At 41.9% G+C, this 23,824-nt stretch overlaps 1 protein-coding gene across 15 annotated transcripts in view; it reads right to left on the bottom strand.

Moving 5' to 3' along the window:
• CIT (citron rho-interacting serine/threonine kinase) overlaps positions 1–23,824 on the bottom strand; it is a 164,661-nt gene that overhangs the window by 28,926 nt on the left and 111,911 nt on the right. For 10 of the 15 annotated variants that reach the window (XM_040443725.1, XM_040443729.1, XM_040443730.1 and 7 more), the window contains 5 exons: positions 21,189–21,242; positions 13,436–13,633; positions 12,321–12,541; positions 9,402–9,537; positions 5,123–5,227 (listed from right to left, as the gene is read on the bottom strand). In XM_040443725.1, the coding sequence (XP_040299659.1) occupies positions 5,123–5,227; positions 9,402–9,537; positions 12,321–12,541; positions 13,436–13,633; positions 21,189–21,242 (714 nt within the window). The remainder of the gene's footprint in view (positions 1–5,122; positions 5,228–9,401; positions 9,538–12,320; positions 12,542–13,435; positions 13,634–21,188; positions 21,243–23,824) is intronic. The other 5 variants (XM_040443728.1, XM_040443731.1, XM_040443732.1 and 2 more) reach the window with 1 other exon arrangement.

Here is a 23,824-nt window from a genome sequence, read left to right as displayed (position 1 = left end):
CTTGGAGGGACTTGAAATGTTTCAATTAGGTAAGAGAAGGTGGTCTGGCGTGGGGGAGCTACTCAGATATCTAACTGTCTGTCACAGAGATAATAAACGTAGCTCTCTCCTAGAACTATCGCAAGGACTGTATGAGCCAAAGCATGAAAAGGGCACTTGGCGTATAGCAATTGCTACTTAAACATTAGTTTTTTGGAGGCATCTGGGTGGCTCAGTCAGTTAAGTGTCCAACTCTTGATTTCAGCTCAGGTCATGATCTCACAGTTCAGGAGTTCAAGCCCTGTGTTGGGCTCTGGGCAGACAGCACAGAGTCAGCTTGGGATTCTCTCCCTCTCTCTCTGCCCCTCCTCTGCTTGTACTCTCTCTCTCTCTCCCTCAAAAATATGTAAACATTTAAACATTATTTTTTTTATTAATCAAGTAATTTGATTATTATTTGGTATTACTCTCCTATTTTAGGTGGAAATGCCAGACTCAAATGTTTCAATGAAACAGAACCAGTGGTTGGAAGTTATAGGCTTTAGTTCAAAATAAGACAGAACTTTCTAAGAATTAAAGTTGTTGAAAAAATGGGTCAGGATGTCCAAAGGCACATGCACTCAGGCAGAGGTTCAACCAGGCCCACCAGTGAGGAATGTTGGGGAAGGGATTCTCTGCCTTGGACAGGAGGTTAATTTGACCAGGATTAGCAAATGGACTTTCACCTCTGGCATTACCTCTGACAGCCTGATAGTAGCTATTGAATGTCATGTCAAAAGAAGTTTCTGAAGCCATTTTGGGTCCAGGAGGATATCTGGGAGAAAGATCCATTAGCAAAGTCTGCCAGGGCCAGGGATGAAGGGAACAATGGAACAAGGGCTGGAAATTTGGGTTCTGTGACATTAAAAAAAAACAAAAAAAAACACAAACAAACAAAAAAAAAAACTTCTTTCCAACCCTGAGACTGTGATTCTGGCCCCACTTACAAGTCTCTATACCTAATGAAGAGGATATGGTTAACTTAAGAAGACGACAAACACGGTTAAGCGTCCGACTTCAGCCAGGTCACGATCTCGCGGTCCGTGAGTTCGAGCCCCGCGTCAGACTCTGGGCTGATGGCTCAGAGCCTGGAGCCTGTTTCCGATTCTGTGTCTCCCTCTCTCTCTGCCCCTCCCCCATTCATGCTCTGTCTCTCTCTGTCCCAAAAATAAATAAAAAACGTTGAAAAATAAAAAAATAAAAAAAGAAGACGACAAACAGGCAAAGACAAAAAAGAGAGAGACAAACCATGAAACAGACTATTTAAGTATGGAAGACAAACTGATGGTAACTAGAGGGGAGGTAACTGAGGGGATGGGAGAAATAGGGGATGGGGATTAAAAAGTACACATATCACAATTTTAAAAAAGACATGCTAGGAGCGCCTGGGTGGCTCAGTCAGTTGAGCGTACAACTTCAGTTCAGGTCATGATCTCACAGCTCATGAGTTCAAGCTCCGCATTGGGCTCTGTGCTGACAGCTCAGAGCCTGGAGCCTACTTCAGATTCTGTCTTCCTCTCTCTCTGCCCCTCCCCTGCTCATGCTTTGTCTCTGTCTCAAAAATAAATAAAAACGTCAAATAAAAATTAAAAAAAAGACATGTTTTAACATATCTTGAAATCAAGACATGACATCTAGACACATAGATAGCTTTTTGACAAAGGTGTCAAGAAAATGTAGTGAGGAAAAGAGAGTCTTCTCAACAGATGGTACTGGAGTAACAGAATAGCTCTATGGAAAAAAGTGAACCTCTGCTCTCCTGCCATAAGTAAAAATTAACTCGAAAGACATCCTAGACCTACAAATAAAAGCTAAAACTAGAAAACTTCTAGGAGAAAACAGAAAATACTATCTTTGACTTTAGGATAAGCATAATTTTCTTTTTTTTAGAAAAAAATTTATTGTCAAAGGGGTTTCCATACAAAACCAAAGCCCATCCCAACAGGTGCCCTCCTCAAAACCCAAAACCCACTTTCCCCCCACCCCCCCCCCACCCCATCAACCCTCAGTTTGTTCTCAGTATCCAAGAGCCTCTTATGGTTTGCCTCCCTCCCTCTCTGTAACTTTTTCTTTTCCCCTTCCCCTCCCCCATGGTCTTCTGTTAAGTTTCTCAAGATCCACATATGAGTTAAAACATACGGTATCTTTCTCTGACTGACTTATTTCACTTAACACAATACCCTCCAGTTCCATCCACGTTGCTGCAAATGGCCAGATTTCATTCTTTCTCATTGCCAAGTAGTATTCCATTGTATATATAAACCACATCTCCTTTATCCATTCATCAGTTGATGGACATTTAGGCTCTTTCCATAATTTGGCTATTGTTTAAAGTGCTGCTATAAACATTGGGGGTACATGTGCCCCTATGCATCAGCACTCCTGTATCCCTTGGGTAAATTCCTAGCAGAAGCATAGTTTTCTTAAATAGGACACAGAAAACATAATCCATTTTAAAAACTGATAAATTTAACTTCCCCAAAATTAAGAGCATTTGCTCTTTGAAAGATACTGTTTGAAAAGACAAGGCAAGCTATAGAGTGGGTGAAAGATTCACCATCCTTACATCTGGCAAAGGGTTATTATCAAGAATTCTTTAAAAATTTTCCTCGGGGGGTGGGGGAGTATCTGGGCAGCTTAGTTGGTTGATCCAGAGCTTCTGACTCTTGATTTCAGCTCAGGTTGTGATCCAGCGGCATGGGATAGAGCCCAGTGCTAGGCTCTGCACTAAATGTGGAGCCTGCTTAAGATTCTCTCTGTCTCTCTCTCTCTCTCTGCCCTTCTCCCCTGCAGGCATATGTGTTCACTCTCTCTCCCATTAAAAAAAAACAAAAAACAACTTTACTTGGAAGTAACTACCCAAAAGACTTGAATTTACACTTCCCAAAAGAAGATATATGAATGACAAATATATGGAATGATGTTTATCATCACTCATTAAAGAAACGTAAATTAAAACCACAATGTGATACTGTAATATATGCACTAGAAAGGCAAAACAATACTAAGTGTTATGGGGTCAGAACCGCCACACGAAGACTTGGACACAATTTTTCATAGATTTATGTATAATAACTAAAAAAATGGCAACTATTCAAAGGTTCATTAACAGGTGAATGGATAAATGATGGTATACCCATACAATGAATTACAGCTTAGCAATAAAAAGCAATGAACGGCTAATACATTCGTCAACATCAATAAATCACATAAGCATGTTCAACTAAACTAAAGAATCCAGATACAAGAGTATACAGAGTATAACTCCACTTCTATGAGATTCTAGGAAAAAAACAAAAACAAAACGAAAACAAAAAAAACTATCTATAGTGACAAAAAGCAAGTCACCGGGTACCTGGGGCCAGACCCGGAAGGTATGGACTAGAAGGGGGATGAGGAACTTTTTTAGATGATGAAAATGTTTTATATTTTCATTGCAGTGAGGATTAACCAGGCATTTACATTAAAACAATTATATATATAATTATATGTATGTATATATAGAGAGAGCAAACTTAGGTTAAGCCCTTGGTCACATGCTTACAAAGTGCACACCACGACCAGGGATCCTAGCCACATCATTCTTTGTTTCATAATGGTTTCAAGTGTCAGTAAAATCTGCCTCAAACTCAGTGTCAGCCAGATGTCTGTGCTCAGAAATCTATCTGTGAGGTACAGACTGGGAAGCTGGAAATGTTCTCATGTCGTTTACAAGTGAGAAAGAGGGGACTTAATCAGGATCCCGGAATGCTATTCCAAGCCTTGTCACTGACTCACCATGTAACCTTGGACCAAAGTATTGAGCTGTCAGAGCCAGCTCTCCTTCCTCGGAAGGAAAATAGGACAGGCGAGATCATTGATTATTTCTGTTCTGTTTCCAACATATGCCTAAAGCAGGGACATTGCCTATTCATTCCAGATAAAAGACCATCATTCTCTACTTGACCACCAGGTAGATTTTTAAATTTGTATTATAGTGTTCTTAATGCTGCCTTTGGTGAGCCTTCCACTCAGGATATATAGAGATATAACTAATTTTATTTTAAAAACCTTTATTGCGGTACAATACACATAAAATTTACCATTTTAACCATTTGTAACTGTATAGTTCAGTGGCACTAAGGACATTCACGTTGTTATGCAACCCTTGCCAGCATCCGCCTCCAGACCTCTCCCAAACTCCCACCCATGTTTTTTAAAGTATCATTCTGTAAGGTATTTTATTCTCACCTGCAAAATTTTCACCACATTTTCCCAAGTTGATAGTTTAGCAATATTATTTCTCTCAGCACAGTCCCTTGAGAGGTCTATAATAAAACCTCAACTAATGAGAACAGGTAATCTGGTTAACTGAACTATCTGGCTCACTATGGGTTAAACAAAACCATCTTGGAATCTCATTTCTCATTAAATATCTTTACAAAGCATGTATGTCCTGGTTGGTCAATTCTAATGAACAAAACAGAGTCGTCAGTGATCCAACATATAGGGCTTTGGTTGGGATCAGGACATCGTCAGCAACTTAAATAGACATTTTCAGAATTCTGTTAAAAGGTCCAGGAAATAACGTAAGGGATGGGTTCAGAAGATCAATTTGAGCTTTTCATTCTAGGTCTCAAAGGCAGGACATAAATTTTTTTTTTTTTAATGGAGTTAAATGAATGTTCAAAAGTCTTCATGAAATTTGGCACTCAACACAATCTGGTCAAGTCTCTGCCCTGTGCATGAAGCTAATCTGCATGGATGTTCTACCAGCCTGAAAACTTAATATACTTTAGATATTAACTCTAAAAGAACAATTTAACTCAATATTCAGTCACCTGTATATTTAATAAGCTTCCATTGGGCACATACTCTTCTGTGCTCTATGTTCTATTAAGCACTATGTGGGAGGACACAAGTGACAAAGACCGTCTAGCCTTTGTGACACATTCTTTGAGCCTGTTAAATACCTTCAAAAAGGTATTAAGTGACCACCTTACTTCTCCTTGAAAATTCCAACTTCAGAGATTGAACATCTAATATGGATCTGACCATCTAAACACAACAAATTTTCATCTTCAAAAGTCCACCTGGCTCCATTTCCCAGGTGTTTCACACTCACCTCTTCCAGAAGCCTTTGTTTGAGCTCCCGTTCAGTCTCCAGTTTCTGCTGTAAACTTCGGGCGTTCATTTCAAGCATGGCATGTTTCTTCTCCAGATCATTGAGCTGGGCATTTGGAAAAATTGGCCATGAGATCATATTTAGAAATGCTAGATGCTAATGACTTTTGAAGATTTCCATAAAGTTTCACATGTAAAGAATCAAGTTCTGAAGATCAGAATATAAATGTTGTTTTCTAAAAGTATAGTATCACAAAGGTCCATGTTGCAGATAAGCCTTGTACAGGGATGGGATTATTGCTAAGGGATGCATAAATAACTATGACAAGTTCGAGGACAAGGATGATCACCTTGGCTGAATTTAGTTAAACTATCAAATGCTGAATACTTACTATTGCACAGCATCATATTGGGCTCTTGTGATGAAAGAATGGACAAAGTCTCTCAAGAATCCTAAAAAAAGTCACAAAGTGGGAGACTGACCATAACTAGACCTAGACACAATGACTGCTTTGTCACATGATATTTTCAGTAAGAGAGGTATGCAGAAGAATTATTCTTCCTGAATTACAGTCATCAAGAAAAGACTGTATTGGGGCGCCTGGGTGGCTCAGTCGGTTGAGCATCCGACTTCGGCTCAGGTCATGATCTCGCAGTTCGTGAATTCGAGCCGTGCGCCAGGCTCTGTGCTGACAGCTCAGAGCCTGGAGCCTGCTTCTGCTTCTGTGTCTCCCTCTCTCTCTGCCCCTTCCCTGCTCATGCTCTGTCTCTCTCTGTGTCTCAAAAATGAATAAACATTAAAAAAATAAAAAAATAAAAAAAAAGAAAAGATTGTATTGGGGCATCTGGGTGGCTCAGTCAGTTAGGCATACAACTTTGGCTCAGGTCATGATCTCACGGTTCATGAGTTCGAGCCCTGCATCAGGCTCTGTGCTAACAGCTCGGAGCCTTGAGCCTGCTTCAGATTCTGTGTCTCCCTCTCTCTCTCTGCCCCTCCCGCACTCACAGTCTCTGTCTCTCTCTCTCTCTCAAAAGTAAATAACATTAAAAAATTTTTTTTTTAATAATAAAAGAAAGGATCATATCAATGTCTGGGGTCATAAAGGATGGGTGAACTTTGCTACAGAGTCTTCTAGGAACAGTAAAATAGAAAAAAATATTCAAGTTAAACACAAAAAGTTTCATTTACCGCTAAATACTACATTTTGTTTCCTCACGGGTTAAAAAAAAAAAGTAAGCCAGTATTGAAGAACTCCAGAGTGTTCCTGAGGGGCAAGCTCTAGCCTTGAATCCAATCATTTTATTTCTATGAAATTTTATTTCTATAAGAAAATAATCATGGATATCCACAAAGTTTATGTTCATTATAGTGTTATGTATAATGGCAAAAAGCTGAAAGAAGCTCAAAGTTCCCACACAAGTGGAATGATTTAAAAAGGTATCTTTGTCGAAAAATCTATACACTGAAAACTATAGAAAGCTTATGAAAGAAATTGAAGAAGGCACAAAAAAATGAAAAAAGATTCCATGCTCCTGGACAGGAAGAACAAATATTGTTAAAATGTTGATACTACCCAAAGCAATCTACATATTCAATGCAACCCCTATCAAAATAACACCAGCATTCTTCACAGAGCTAGAACAAACAATCCTAAAACCTGTGTGGAACCAGAAAAGACCCCGAATAACCAGAGCAATCTTGAAGAAAACCAAAGCAGGAGGCATCACAATCCCAGACTTCAAGCTATACTACAAAGCTGTAATCATCAAGACAGTATGGTACTGGCACAAGAACAGACACTCAGATCAATGGAACAGAATACAGAACCCAGAAATGGACCCACAAACATATGGCCAACTACTCTTTGACAAAGCAGGAAAGAATAGCCAATGGAATAAAGGCAGTCTCTTCAGCAGGTGGTGCTGGGAAAACTGGACAGCGACATGCAGAAGAATGAACCTGGACCATTTCTCACACCAGACACAAAAATTAAACTCAAAATGGATGAAAGAGCTAAACATAAGACAGGAAGCCATCAAAATCCTAGAGGAGAAAGCAGGCAAAACCTCTTTGACCTTGATCGCAGCAACTTCTTACTCAACACGTCTCCAGAGGTAAGGGAAACAAAAGCAAAATGAACTCTTTGTACCTCATCAAAATAAAAAACTTCTGCACAGTGAAGGAAACAATCAGCAAAACTAAAAGGTGACTGACAGAATGGGAGAAGATATTTGCAAACGACATATCAGATAAAGGGTTAGTATCCAAAATCTATAAAGAACTTATCAAACTCAACACCCAAAAAACAAAGTCCAGTGAAGAAATGGGCAAAAGACATCAATAGACACTTCTCCAAAGAAGACATCCAGATGGCCAACTGACACATGAAAAAATGCCCATCACTCATCATCAGGGAAATACAAATCAAAACAACAATGAGATAGCACCTCACACCTGTCAGAGTGGCTAACATTAACAACTCAGGCAACAACAGATGTTGGCAAGGATGCAGAGAAAGAGGATCTCTTTTGCATTGTTGGTGGGAATGCAAGCTGGTGCAGCCACTCCGGAAAACAGTATGGAGGTTCCTCAAAAATTAAAAATAGAACTACCCTACATCCCAGCAATTGCACTACTAGGTATTTATCCAATGGATACAGGTGTGCTGTTTCAAAGGGACACATGCACCCCCATGTTTATAGCAGCACTATCAACAGTTGCCAAAGTATGGAAGGAGCCCAAATGTCCATCGATGGATGAATGGATAAAGAAGATGTGGTATATATATATACACATACACACACACAGACACACACACACAATGGAGTATTACTCAACAATAAAAAAGAATGAAATCTTTCCATTTGCAACTATGTGGGTGGAACTAAGAGGGTATTATGCTAAGCAAAATCAGTCAGAGAAAGACATCCTCACTCATATGAGGATTTTAAGATACAAAACAGATGAATATAAGGGAAGGGAAGCAAAAACAATATAAAAACAGGGAGGGGGACAAAACATAAGAGACTCTTAAATATGGAGAACAGAGGGTTGTTGGAGGGATCGTGGCGGGGCGGGGGGGGGGGGGGGGAGGGCAAATGGGTAAGGGTCTCTAAGGAATCTACTCCTGAAATCATTTTTTACTATATGCTAAACTTGGATGTAAGTGAAAAAACAAATTAAAAAAAAAAAGGTACCTCTGTGTTGTTGTTTAGGGGTTTTTTTGAACTACGTGTTCAAAAACATTCAGTAACTCAGGGAAAGCCCCCAGTTATAGGTTTGGTTTTTTTTAAAAAAAGATGCAAAGCTGCTTACATAGTAAGAATCTAAATTTGTAAAAACATATGTATGCATAAACATATTATGCAAAGGAAAAGCCACAAATAAATTCACCAATAGAACGAACAGTGGTTCTATTGCCAGTCATTTTCTCCTTTACTTTTCTATGGTTTCTAGATCTGCCACAATGACCTCGAATGGTTATTTTTATAATCACAAAATAACAAAGAGTTATACAGAATACAAATTTTAGATTACTGCTTTGAGTGTGTGTGTGTGTGTGACAGAGAGAGAGAGAGAGAGAGAGAGAGAGAGAGAGACAGAGAGACAGAGAAAGCGCACATGTGAGAGCCTGGGTATATACATGAAATCTCTTTGATCGTCACTTTTGTTATCTGTAACATTGGGGCATCTATTCAAAATCTGTTTCAAGACTTAGATAAATCTCCAGAACACTGGTACCTCACTCGGTGAACATTAATATGGCGTGCTAAATGGACAGGACATGTGTATTTCCAGTGTGAAATACTGTGTGCCAGTGTGGCCGTCAGAGCCTATCGTGTCCCTGGACTCGGAGCACAGAAAGGCCCAGCTGCCTGTTACCGCAACAATGGAAGGAGCATTCGTTCTTGTCACTGAGCACTTTCCGATGCTTGACATTAAATCCAGCAATCAATCCACAACTTAAATCCAGAAACCAGTTGCCAGAAAACAAGAGCTGTGTGCCCAGATCAAAATCTGGACCTCAGGGGGCCCAGACAGGCAGATGTTAAAGAAGTCACTGGCCGACTGTGACACCCCAGTCCCCGCCACACCTCCCAAGCTATCGCCAACCAAGGATGTCCAATGGTGGACCATAACCCCAAGGCTTTACAGGACTGAGTGAATTTATGTTAGTGAAATATGTGGACCACGGACTGCACCTGAATTTGTGTCGAGCACACCTTCTAAAAGATGGAGATGAAATCTTTCTCCTAAAAGGAAAGGGATGGGCACTGACCTTGTCAGAGAGGCTCTCGGCTTTCAGCTTCTGCTCTTTGAGGGCCTGCTGCAGAGCGAGAATCTCAGCCTTGTGCTCCTTCACCGCCAGCTCCACCACCTGGCGGGACTCAGTGATCCGCTGATCGGCCCTCGCCCTGCCGGAAAAGCACAGGCCTGTTTCAGAAGCCCCACCATCACTAAGCTCCACCATCACCATCTAGAAAAAGGAAGGGGGCCCATCTCTAATCCCAATAAGCAACCGAACAGGCTGCAGGCTGGATAGATGCCTAATCCCGATTCCAAGTTCCAAATTCTGTCTTGCTTTCTCACTGCTTACAGAGCGAAGATTTGACCCATTTTAGGTCTTGGGTAAAAATACTCTTAATAGGTAAAGTTCCTGTTAGTACTCACTTGGAGGCTGAAGGGGAAATTTTTCCAAAAGCAACTGGACTGATAGGATAGCAAGACTGGCACAGCCTCCCATGGGACTGGAAATGAAATGAGGTCCCACCGAAGGACCAGGGTGCAGAGGACCACGGGAGACCCAATGGAGCAAACATTTCCTCTCCTTAAAGCATATGCAGTAAATTAATTGTTTTGGGTGCTTATTAGGGAAACTCAAATATGATTAGTATATCTGTAAATAAGGTTAGAGAATAGAAAAACTAGAAGAAAACTAGAAAAATTGCTGCCTTTCCCTATTTTAGGTCTTGTGTTTTGCTACTTCCATATCTGGGCTTCTACAGTCTCCTCCACTGGCCAGCACTCTCCTCCCCTCCCCTGCAAACCCAAATCTTACTCAGCCTTCAAGGATTAAACTCAAAAGGCCATGTCCTCCATAAAACCTTGCTCAATTACTCCTGTTGCAAGGAAGTTCTCCTTGCTCTGTATTCCAGAGCATAAGCACACTGCTCTCCTGGAACGCCCTGCTCTCTATTTTGAGGTGGTAAACATCTGAATGCATAATTCATCTTCTCTGCGAAACTTGCCTCTTGAGGACAAGAATTAAGAATTCTCTTCACTCACCTCTGTATCCCATGTAACATCAAAATGGGGAAGGGGGGGCAGGAAAAGCCAAGATCTTTCACAAGTGCCCCCGAAAGTATACATGAAATGTCTTTCTGAGCCCAGCCTGTAATTATACCTTCCATGAGTAGTTGTGTGTTTCCTGATGCTGAAGCCAGCTCCCGACCCTCAAAATTATCTCTGAGGGACTCTAGAAACAGCTCCGATAAAAGCTTCACTTGAAGGTAAGGGGGGGGGGGGGCGGGGGCGGGGGTGGTGTCTGCGTGAAAGCAACCAGAATGTACCATGAGGACTCAGGGTAAACAAGAATAGGAGGTCTTAAACCAGCAGCCCCTCACAGCAGCAAATACCCTGAGAGGAAGGATGTCGAAAAACTTGAGTATTTCTACCAGTGCCTCTTGAAACTTAAGGGTCTCATCTTTTGCTTCTAATCTTTTCTGGTTTGACTGACTTGGCATAGATTAAACATCCAACACATTTGGTTGAATCTAGTACGGTCCAGTAAATGTGGGAAAATACCAAAATGAGTCTGATGGAGTCCAACTAAATGAGTGACATTTCCATGCCTACTGTATCTTGCTTAAGGAGTTCAGAGGGTCCCAGGAAAGTCAGTTTCAGAGGAAGGTGACACTAGTGAAGGACGGACACAATTCCGTTGTGCAGACATGACATCATGGGGCTAACTCTAGCCAGCACACTGTGCCTCTGTGCACACTGGAAAATGGGACCTATTCCTCAAGACCATTTATTTCTATCTGTTGGTAAACTGTAATAATATGCCCATTTTGTTAGACCAAAACACTTTCCTGCCAAGAGCTGTACCACTGTCATAAGCAATCTTCACATCTACAATGTCTTCAGTGTGGATGGCACCCCCTAGGGCTAGGAAGTATATGACCTGCAGGATCACAGCCCCAGCAGAAAGGGGATTCTATGCCAGGGGACTATGGAAGCGAAAGTGGCAGAGAAAAGATACTGTTTGAACATATTATTATTATTATTATTATTATTTATTATTATTTATTATTATATTTCCTACCAAAAAACAAAAAAAATTATTCTTGTAGGGGCACCTGGGTGGCTCAGTCTGTGGGGCATCCGACTTCAGCTCAGATCATGACCTTGTGGTCTGTAGGTTGGAGCCCCGCTTCGGGCTCTGTGCTGACAGCTCAGAGCCTGGAGCCTGCTTCGGATTCTGTGTCTCCCTCTCTCTCTGCCCCTCCCCTGCTCACATTTAGTCTCTCTCTTTCTCAAAAATAAGTAAACATTTAAAAAAAGGTTTAACTATTCTTGTAGAGAAGCTATTCTCAGCCAAGGGTGATTTTGCCCCTCGGGAGACACTGGACAATGTCTGGAGACGTTTTAGGTGTCACAATTTGAGGAAGGGGTTGCTACTGGCACGTGGTGGGTAAAACCAGGGATGAGGCTCCCATTCGACAACATGCAGGACAGCCCCCACAACAAAAGATTATCTGGGCCAAACGGTCAATGGTGCCAAGACTGAGTAACCCTAGTATAGATGGGTGACTAGCTTTACACATGAGCGGGATTAAAATGGTCATAGTCTTGCCACGTGGTCACAATGATAACAAACCTGAGGAAGAAGTTTCTGCAAAGAGAGGACTGAGATATTTGCCCTGCTCTGACTTGTAGGCCTCTACACAGAGTAAAAGGACACCAGCTACTAGTTACTACCCCAGAATCCAAGTGACACTGACCATACTTACCACTAGGATGACCCACCCACCCTGGGTTGTCCAAGGGTCTCCCAGCTTTAACACGGAAAGTCTTGTATCCTAGAAACTTCGCTCGGTCCTGAGCAAGCTGGGACCGGTGGGCACCCTGTTCGCAATGCTCAGGTGGTCCTGGTGAAGCTGCCGGTCACTGGCTTTCTACAAACAGGAAGTCCCACCTGCTCTGCTTCTCGGTGTCCAGCATCCTCTGTAACTCTCGAACCCGACACTCAAACTGGGACTTCTCGTCACCAAGGACACTCCTCCACGCCTCCCACTGACGCTCTTTTTCCAGCAGTTCGTCGTTTAGGGCCTCCAGGTCCATGACCTGTTCTTCCAGCATCGTGCAAGTGGTCTTCAGAGCCTCCATCGTCTGCAAATCAGTACCACTCAGTTGTGCCTTGTATCAAATGAGGATTTCCTGGATGTTACTTTTGTTGGATCAGTGTCAGAAAAAGCACAAGTTTCTAACTATAGTCTGAAAATACAGTTTATCTTTTTCTTCTACAAACCAAGGGGACAAGAATGGATAAAGGGCCATTTCTGCCACGATGTTAACGGCAGAACCCAAAGCAAGCCAGAGGGAAGAGACCACACTTCCAAGTGGTCCAGGGCACCTGGGAGGCTTCAGGTCACGATCCCAGTGGGGTCGTGGGAATCGAGTCCCATGTCGGGCTCTGCACTGAGCATGGAGCCTACTTAAGATTCTCTTTCTCTTTCTCTCTCTCTCTCTCTCTCTCTCTCTCTCTCTCCCTGTATCTCCGCCCCCCTCCCCCCCCCCAAAAAATCTTTAAAAAATAAAAGTCATGTGGCTCACACTGGTGTCCCAAAACATTTTATTTTGCTTTTACTTTTTTTTTAATCAAAATTAAGAAGAACGACCCACTTTTAAAAGCCACATTTCCAAACCCCCCAAGCCCTCAAAACATAGACATGACTATGAAAAAGAGCCCTCATCTAATGGACAAGGCTCAGTCTTAGATCCGTTGGGAGAGGTGTACCAGGTGCCTGCTCTAAATTCTAAAGGGATCAGGGTGCCTGGGTGGCTCAGTCGGTTAATCGGCCGACGTCAGCTCAGGTCATGATCTCACGGTTCGTGAGTTCGAGCCCCGCGTTGTGCTCTGTGCTGACAGCTCAGAGCCCGGAGCCTGCTTTGGATTCTGTGTCTCCCTCTCTCTGCCCCTCCCCTGCTCGCGCTCTGTCTCTCAAAACTGAATAAAAGTTTAAAAAAATAAACAAAATGTAAAGGGATCAAAGGGTTTCAGGGATCTCTGACACTATTTACTGTCCTCACTTGCTTCTGGCTGGTGAGCTGCATCTCTCTCTCCGTAATCTCGCGGCGGAGATGGTCCACTTCGCTTCGTAGCTGTACTATCTCATCGTTGGCACCAGAAGCCTCGTCGAGTTGTTTGGACAAGTAGAAATTTTGGTTGTTGAGCTCAGCGTTGTCCTCGGTCAGCTGGTTTAGCTGCTCCTCCAGGTCTGTGATTACCTAAAAGAGGAGAGGAATCCAGTTCTGCATCAAGCAAGTGGATTTAAAATGAGAAGCTGCTTCTAGAGCCAATGACTTTAGAGCCTACGTGACACTGGCGGTCCACAGGCCACTCCTGTTTGCTTCTCCAGCCCCGGCAGCCAAGGCCACACCCGCCCACTTAGCACTGACACACACGTGCCGTGGGGGAAAACGAAAAGTCTCTGATTCTTTCTAACTCAGGATCCATCTGGAAGATGTGGCTAAAGTGAATCAAGCAAGAGTGACTGCCGTATGGAAGGGGCTAAACTTTAAATGAGATCAGGTTCACGGACAATAATACGATGTGGAACATGTGAGCCGAGGAAAGGCATCTAACAGACTGGTATCACAGTCAGCTAATTAAACTACAATGGCCCCGGCACCATCCACAGGACACTGGAACCGGAGATAGTCTGAGAAAGCAAAATAAGTTCTTATCAAGGAGGACTGACCCCGGAGGACACCAAGAGTTATTTTAATATCTCGGCAATAAATTTAATTTCATGCAACAAAAGAAAAAAAATTTAAGGGAAGCTCAGAATAATCCTGAAAATAGTGTACTGTGGCATCACTTGAATGGTTTTTATTATACAGTTAGCTATCAGAAAATGGGAAGGCATGTATATGAAATTGTCCTTTTATTGAGAGATTTAATCTGGCTTTGCTAAGTTATTTCCCTGCTCGATGGCAGAATGACTTCGAGTTCAGTGCATTCAGCGTTTCCTATTCTCTTTGCTGAGGTTCAGTATCAGCACTTGCAGAGCTTTTATATCCAATACTTTCAAAGTTTAAGGGCAATTTTCTAATAATGGTTGGGATGAGGCACAGAGGCAGTAAATTAAATTTTACGTAACAAAAAGAAGTAAATTAAAAGGAAATGCCTTGAAGCCTACGGTTTATTAATTGTTTCCAATTTTCAAACCTAGAGTAGACTTAGTTTATGAAATGTTGCCACTGTTTCCATGACTAATTCCCTATTTTAACCCCCTTTGATTATCAATTTAAAAAAATCTTCCCAGGCACATAGAATTAAAGAACATCAATTAAGCACATTTGTTCGATGCGGCTCAGAAAACAGAGCTTTTCATTTTGTTAACCGAGCTGATAAGCTTTTAATGTAGTAAGTGGTCTAGTAATTTGTATTTTAATGTCAAAAGCCCTGTTAATTCCTACTGTACTGGTTTGAGGTGCGCTGTCAGCTACAAGACGGGGAATAAAGGTTATCTGGTTGGATCCTTAGCTACAGCTCCTTCTTTATCGGGGGAAGAAAATAGGAAAACACTCCAAGTTTGTCATACCTAGTAGGCAGTCATGCCTCAAAAGGATCCCTGGATCACCCTTTTGGTGACATGGTTAAATCTCCTAAAACCAGAAACAATGAATAAACAATGCCCAATAGTTCCACTGGCCTCCGTCTTACATGTAGTAAAACCCATTTCTTAAAACAGTTTTCATCCTAGACTGCAAATATCTCCATTTAACTACTGTGCTGCCTTCTTATTTCCCTCCCCTCCCCAAAAAACGGAGGTAAGCCGACCTAAAACTATACTATCAAATGGAGCCTGGAACCACAAATACAGCCATTTTGAACTTTGTGGGGGGGTTAGTGTCTCCATCCATGATACAGAGGTCAATACCATATTTACTACCTCCCCTGTTTCTATTTTTTTTAATGTTTATTTTTGAGACAGAGAGAGACAGAGCATGAATGGGGGAGGGGCAGAGGGAGAGGGAGACAGAGAATCCAAAGCAGGCTCCAGGCTCTGAGCTGGCAGCACGGAGCCCGATGTGGGACTCTTGAACTCATAAACCGCGAGATCATGACCTGAGCCAAAGACGGGCGCTTAACCAACTGAGCCACACAAGCACCCCCAATGTTCTGGATTTCTGGCATACTATTCTACCTTACTGTGGCCTACAAAATTCAGGGGATAAAAAGTAATGCCCAAGACAGTGCTTCATTTTAATGATTATAGCGGTGCCTCTTGCAGAGCATAGAGACCCCAGAAAATCTGTCGACACAAGAATATATACGTTGCCCAAATAACTTAACTTGCCACTTGAGAACATACCTAAGCCTTTGGGTTCCCACTCCCTTTCTCTGACTTATGGGAAAAACCGCGATTTATTATTAGCCCGTTTCTGCTACCTCTTCTTTCAAAATAGGTTACAAAGTGCTAAAGAAGAAATCTTTGAAAACCTCAATGAAGGGCCAAGATTATTACTCTCACTTCAGTGGAGACTGCCCATTGGACTAAGAGGCACTCTTCTATTTCCCCATTGTCATCCAGTTTCCAAGGGGCCTCACAACTCTGATTTCTACTTACAGTTTGTGATTGTTGGTTCTATATTTTACTGTCTCTATTTTGCCTGTTCGTCAAGCTTTTAATGTTATGGAGTGTTATGTGTTTGTGAAGCACCCAAACACTCATTTTAGCTCACTCAGACTTTTTATATATTCTTTCCGCCTAAGTCACATGTTTAGCTTGAGACTCTATTTTGAGTTCCTGGAATTGTGGCATTAAGTGATAGTATTAGGGGTGCCTGGGTGGCTCAGTCAGTTAAGCATCCGACTTCGGCTCAGGTCACGATCTCAAGGTTCGTGGGTTCGAGCCCCGTGTTGGGCTCTGCACTGACAGTGCAGAGCCTGCTTGGGATGCTCTCTCTCCCCCTCTCTCTCCCTCTCCCACTGATGCACTCTCTTTGTCTCTCTCAAAATAAATACTTAAAAAAACAATTAAAAAGTATTGTAATAGGCAATCTATGATTCTGAACCAGGTAATGTGCAATGAGAATTCTTAGGTCTACTATGTGTCCCCGGGTGTATTCTCTCCACACCAAGGGCAACATTATCTGTTTACTATAGTATGAGTCTGTTAACCTTCCAACCCCATGGATACAGGATGAAAAAGAGAAACTGAAGGTTGACTCCACCTTAGCAGTAAGATGAGGGAGACAGCTTCCTCACGCAGGAGCCAGCAGGGCTTTCTTACATGCCTTTTTTTTTGCAAAGAGATCACGGTACAGTTCTAAGAGAAACCAAGGGTATAAAAAATGATCTACTCTCAGTGTCCAAAAAAGAAGACAGAGAGTGGGAGAGAGATATCTCTACGTGGGGTTATCTGTTGCTTTTCAAGCAAATCTCACAGTTCTGAACAAGAACTGTTTACTTCTCACACCTAATGCAAAGACCAGCAGGGCGACCATTAATGTTCAACAGCGTGTCAGGGCTGAAGAAACCAGTCAGATAGTGAGCATCAGTCTAAACAGACACGGGGCTAAAGCCCTCCTGGAATGTCTGGTTCTTTCTTGAAGGCAGCTATTTGCATATTATTTATTTTTAATCTTATAGCTGACAGATTGATTCATAATTAAAACTGTGTCATATGTTTGCCCACCAACTCCCCTCCAAAACAGACTTAGGTAGGGTTTTAGGAGCCAGATTGGATCAAATCCTTTTTAAAAATCTCTTCAAAATATAGAAATGGTCTGAGCTGGAAAATCTTACTGTTCATGAGCTTTTTAAAAGATGCTAACTGGGAGCTCCTATCAGTTCAGTTATTATAGGAGTTCCCATTCAGTAACAAAGATGCCATTTCCTCACAGAGGCAACCTGAGACAGCGCCAGTAAGAAAAGAACATCTATCATGCCCTTCAGAAGTGTCTTTAAAGCAGCTGTTGAACCTGAAAAAGTAGAACAGAGATCTACTATTGCTACCAAGTATTGTCCTAAAACGGTGGTTTTCAAACTTTTTATAGGGGCACAACGTTTCCTGAGCAAAAGATGGTATCGTAAATGCAATATAATAAAATAATAATAGTAACCAATACTGTTTCGCATTTTCTACGGACCAGGACCTGTGTTAGCACCGGGATGCATCATCTAATTCCTGCAGGACCCCCATGAGGTAGGCATTAGCACCAAATTTCTGATTCGGTGACTCAGTGTTTCCTAAGTTCTACTGTTTCTGAAATGTGAACATATGTTGGAACTAAGCAGCTGTCTCTGTCCTTGCCAAGCACCCAAAGAGCAGTTATTAAATGACTTGTGCATCTTATCACTGACAGTATATTGGAATGGAGAATACACAATGTCAGCACCATCTCACAGGTAAAGACATGGAGGCCTGGGAGTTTAACATCAGATAGGTTACAAAGAGGCCAATTTAGAATATGAACCCAGTCTACCTGACACCAGACCGCATGGTTTGGATCACTAAACAACCCAGCTTCTCTAGCCTAAGTGTGGGTGGGGGTCACTCTTTTGGGTTCCCCTTCCCACTGGGAGAGAACCCAAAGGCTCCTCCACAGAATGACGGAAGTAAGTAAATCAAGGATTAGAAGTCACTGCTCCAGAAAAAAGCAAATGTGAATAAGACAATATAAAAGCTATGTAAGTTGAGAAAGTAACAAAATTCAGGGTGCCTGAGTAGCTCCGTTGGTTGAGCCTCCAGCTTCAGTTCAGGTCATGATCTCACTCAGCTCATGATCTCACAGTTCATAGGTTTGAGCCCCGGATAGGGTTCTCTGCTGTCAGTACAGAGCCTACTTTGGATCCTCTGTCTTCCTCTCTCTCTGCCCTTCCCATGTTCATGTGTGCTCACTCTCTCTCTCTCAAGATAGACAAACATTAAAAAAAAAAAAAAGAAAGTAGCCAAATTCATTCTACATATTGGCATATTCTAGTAAAAAACAAACCTCTAACTTTAAAAATCTAGGAGAGGGAGGCTTACCAAAGGGCACATGGAAACATCGGAGGGTAATGGATACGCTCATTGATTTGATTGTTTCGTTGGTTTCACAGTTGTGTACATATCTCAAAACTCTTGAGGTTACTGTGCTCCTATTATACCTCAATAAAGCTATAAAAATGTTTTTAAAAGAAGCTTTGTGAAGATGTGGCATCCATGTGCATGTGTGCATGTGCGCGTGCGCACGCGCGCGCGCACACACACACACACACACACTGGAATATCACTCAGCCATGTATAAAGAATGAGATTATGCTATTTTGTGACAACACAGATGGAGCTAGAGGGGATCATGTTAAGTGAGATAAGTCAGACAGAGATAGACACGTACCACATGATTTCACTTACATGAGGAATCTAAAAAACAAGACAAACAAACAAAAAGCAGAAGCAGACCCGTAAGTACAGAGAACTGATGGTTGCCAGAAGGGAGGGTGGTGGAGGGACGCGTAAAATTGGTGAAGGAGAGTGGGAGATACAGACTTCCAGTTATGGGATGAATAAGTCATGGGGATGAAAAGTACAGCATAGGGAATATAGTTGGTATTATAATAGTGTTGTACGGTGACAGATGGTAACTATACTTGTGGTGAGCTGAGCATAATATATAGAGTTGTTGAATCACTATGCTATAGAGCAAAAACTAATGTAATATTGTGTGTCAACTATACTTCAATTAAAAAAAAAACTGTTATGCCAAAAGACTAAAAAAAGAGAAAACTCCAGATGAAGGATTAACGATGTACACATTTAAAACCTATCCAAGCTTATTTTAGGAAAAAATAGTAATATAAAAAAAAATCACGGTCATAAAATGATCTATGTTTTATTCAGTGATCATTTACGAGCATGTATGTAATAAAAGCAAATAACCCTTGCATAAAATAAGAAACTGAGACGGTAAGAAACTTAAAAAAAGTGGCGGCACGAGAGTACAGGAACAGAATGCATCCGCTCCTCAAGGAAGGGAGGCAGAATGGAGGAAGTCGGGGATGCTTTTCGGGCAGGCCCACCCCTGATGCAGCCATCGGCATCGGGAGACACAGACCAAAAATCTATCTGCCGGGTACCTGCTAGAGTCAAACAGAGGCGCATCTCATGACCCACTAGCTGCTCTGCTCTTGGGTATATGCTCATCAGAACAGGTGCCGACAGCCTCCAAGGGACTTACATAACAGTGCTTCTACACAACTGTGTTCCTAATGGCAGTAACCCAAATGACCATCAGCAGGAGAATGGATAAACAAACTTCAGTTCTACGCATCCACTGGCAACGCCACACCATACTAATGAAAGAGAACAAACTCCTGATGGATGCAACGACAGGGATGAACCCCACAGATAACTTAAGACAAAAAAACTAAACCCAAAAGAACACATCCTCTGTGATTCCCTTTGTCTGAAGTTTAAGAACCGGCCAAAGTGATCTCTGGTATCAGAGGACAGAACCGAGGTCACCCTTTGGGGCAAAGGATGATGATAAGAAGAGGGCATGAGGGAGCCTTCTGGGGGTTGAAAATGTTCTGGATCTTGATGCATGTTGTGGTTACATGTTGCCATATGTGTAAAAATTTCATTGAACTGCACTGTAAGATTAGCGTACTTCATGCACTTTACAGTATGTCTTTTATTTTTTAAACATATTAAATATATATATATATTTATGTATGTATGTATGTATGTTTGGGAGAGTACAGCAGGGGAGGGGCAGAAAGAGGGGGACAGAGGATCCAAATCGGGCTCTGTGCCGACAGGCTGACAGCAGTGAGCTCAATGTGGGGGCTTGAACTCACAAACCATGAGGTCGTGACCTAAGCCAAAGTCAGATGCTCAACTGACCAAGCTACCCAGGTGCCCTTACAGTGTGTATTTTGTAACTAAATGAAGGGGGGAAACCATACACTGACCAGACTTAGCATCCTATTTATAGCAGATAAAGAGGAAAGAAAAAGTTCCATTACAAGGCAATAAAATATGAAAAGAAAGAAAGAAAGAAGGTATGTGGGGGTGGGGTGGGGTTGGTTTCCAGAAATTCACAGATGTGAATACTACAAATGGAGACAAGTTCACTGAGAACTAAGAAGGTAATAAAGTGATGACAGTACCAAATAAAGGAAGTGGAACCTTGAATAAGGATAACATCTTATCTTCTGAAAGGGGCTTATTTCAGTCTTTTTTTATAATCGAAAACAGACCTAGCTTCTGCTGACCCTACCCCATCACATAATCTAAGCATGATACTTATCTGCTCGCAGAATTTACTTCTCTCCATATACATGATATCTCCCAAAAAGCCCTAGATCTTTATTTTGCCTATTGGGAACTTAAAATTTCTAGGTCCACAGCACGTGCTGGTCTTCCCTCTCCATAGCTGCAGCAGGCTGGAGGAGCCATTGCAGATGCTAACTGCCTCCAGCGTCTGGACAGGGTCTGGCTGGGACCAGCTTTGGAACCTTCTACATTGGGGTGGGAGGGGGAGCTGCCCTAGGACTTACAATGCAGCGAATGAAACCGATTAGCGGTTCTGCAGTGAGAATTATTTCCACCACTCCAACTATCCTTCCCCAAACATGAAGAACGGTTTTGAATTTTAAAAACTGGCAGGAACCCAAGAAACTGGAGTTATCTGGTGCTCAGAAACTCCCAATCAGTTTGACCACATTAACTGCTTCAAGATGAAAGTTTGTAACAAACATCAGTCACGGATATTGTAAGAGATACCCCCTCTCCCTTGTCCGTTTTAGTCTCGTGTTATTTTAATCATCTTTAGTTTTAATACTCACAGTACAGCTGTTACGAAGGGCATCAAATTTGCGCTGGATTTCATCTCTATGTGCCTAAAAGGTAAGAAGTCGATTATAAATTTTTCACAGCAGAGGGTACAATTCTACATGCTATGGGCCAAATGAAGAAAAGAGCAATTTACCGAGAAAGCCAAGAATGTTGTTGCAGCTGCCCAAACATCTGGTTTTCAAAGAACTAATTAATCAAGTCATGTCAAACATGAGAAGTTAAAGTTATAGGAATATATGATGCTGGGTTAGTAACAACGACTATTTAGACCACACAGGCACACCCTGTATACATACACTTAATGTTTATATGAATGCCTAGGGGCTTTGGAAGAAAAGGAAAAAAAAAATGAAAGGATGAAGTTTTTACTCTCCCCATTCTTAACCTTTCCCTCTTCCTTCCAGCTGACCCCTCGCTAGGCTACTCCCTGAGAGACACACACATGCATGCAAACACACACACACACACACACACACACACACACACACACACACACACCAGCCAGGACAAGCTAGGGATTTTTCTTCTTGTTAATCAAAAGCTGCTGAGATTCAGAAATCCCACATTGACCTTGAGGTAAATAGAAAGGCTTTCTCCAAGGCAGAGCTGCTCTCAAACAGCAGCACTTGTTCAGTTGACCTTCAAGGACTTGGTGAGCGTACATGCTATTCCATCCACTGTGGCACGACACAATATATGTGGAGTTACCTTCCTTCAGTGGGGGAGGATGGAAAGTTAACAAGTGCATGATTACAAACAGTGACAAAGGCTCTGAAAGAAACAGGGTGCAGGAAAAAAGTATAAGGGGGATAGAAAGGAACTTACTTAGATGGGGTAGTCAAGAAGGGCTTCTCTGAAGAGGTGCCACTTTAACTGACACCTGTAGGATAATGGGGAGCCAGCCAGGCAAAGGACAGGAAAAGGCAGAGGGCACAAATCTTGAAGCGAGAAAATGTTTGGGGTATTTGATGAACAAAAAAAGGCCTGAATGGCTTTTTCAAACTTCAAGCTGCGACCCAATAGCGAGTATGACAAGTGTGTTGCTTTTCTGTTTTGGTTTATCCAATGAAATGGAATAAAAAAGAATAGACAACACTGGGATGTGCCCTTGGATAGTGAAGCACTGTCACAGAAAACTTCTGTTTCCAATACCATAATTCATTAAATTTAAGATGCTATCAACTGTAAGACATGGCAATTTTATGTACCATTAAGAAAAAAAAAAAGGTGTTGTTGAATAAGCTATGACATGTTTATGTCCATGTGACTAGAGAGTCATATATCAGCTATGACTAAGCTGCATCCTGATTTTACATACTTTGGAATCAACGAAAGAATATATATATGCTCCCTTGTATTAGATTGTAGGGTAAATGTATTCTCGGTGGGTAGGGGTCAAACAATTTTTGGCTAAAGCACAGCAAGAGAAGGAAAATGTGGCCCAAGATTATGGTAGAGAGCCAGGCAGGGACCAAGTCACTTGAAAGCCCAGAAAGGAGTTTGGGTTTCATTCAAAATACCATTAATCAGAAGCCAATGGAGATTTTAAAAAGTAGAGGGAAATGATCTGCTTGTCACTTTGTGGATGCTGTAGGAAGAACAGATAGAAATAGGAAACAGCACGGAAATAGAAATAGAAAGCAGCACGGAAACCAGAGGAGGCTGTTGCTGTCATTCAAGAAGGAGATGATGGTGGTCTGGAGTAGGATGGCGGCCAAGGCACAGAGAAGTGGATGGAAGTGAGTTCTCTTTTGGAAGCATAGGAAATAAGACTTGCTGCAGACATTGGAAAAGGAAGGGTCAAAGACACCCTGAAAGATCTTTGACTTGAGAGACAGGGTATCATTTGCTTAGCTATGAAACCTCAAAGAAGAATCTAATTTGGGACAAAGGCAAAAGTGGCCTTTCTCTTAAAAAAAAATTAGTCTCCACCAGAAGGTCTATAAAAGAACTAAGTCAAAAATTTTAGAGGTGTGGGGCACCTGAGTGGCTCAGTCAGTTAAGCATCGGACTTCAGTTCAGGTCATGATCTCGCGTTCATGGGTTTGCTTTGTCAGGCTCTGTGCTGACAGCTCAGAGCCTGGAGCCTGCTTCGGATTCTGTGTCTCCCTCTCTCTCTGCCCTTCCCCAGCTTGCACTCTCTCTCTCTGTCTCTTTTAGAGCTTTGATGTATTCTCTAGTATGTCTACTTGCCATAAATATTATAAATTTATAACAGCAGATAAACCATAAACCCACAGATGCAAAAAGTCCCAAGAACCCCAAGCACAAGAAACATGAAGAAAATTAAGCTACGTCACCTCACTATCAAACTGAGTAAAATCAGTAATAAAGAGAAAAAGCTTAAAGCCAGTCACAGCAAAACACAAGTTACATACAGAGAAACGGAAGTCAGATTTCTCACCAAAAAGTGGGTAAAAAAAAGGGAAGGGAAAGGGGGCTAAAGCAAGTTAGAAGTCAGCAGAACATCTTTAAAGCACTGAAAGGAAAAACAAACAAAAAACTCTTAAAATTTGTCAATCCAAATTATATACCCATCAAAAATATCCTTCAAAAATGAAGGTGAAATTAAAGACTTCTTCAGATATAGAAAAGCTGAAGGAATTTGCCACCTTCACTGTAAGAA

The sequence above is a fragment of the Herpailurus yagouaroundi genome, unplaced genomic scaffold, assembly GCF_014898765.1.
Source record: "Herpailurus yagouaroundi ecotype Mexico unplaced genomic scaffold, PumYag 191, whole genome shotgun sequence".
NCBI lineage: Eukaryota > Metazoa > Chordata > Mammalia > Carnivora > Felidae > Herpailurus > Herpailurus yagouaroundi.
Note: the sequence above shows the minus strand (reverse complement) of the source record. Positions and strands in the feature narration are given on the sequence as shown.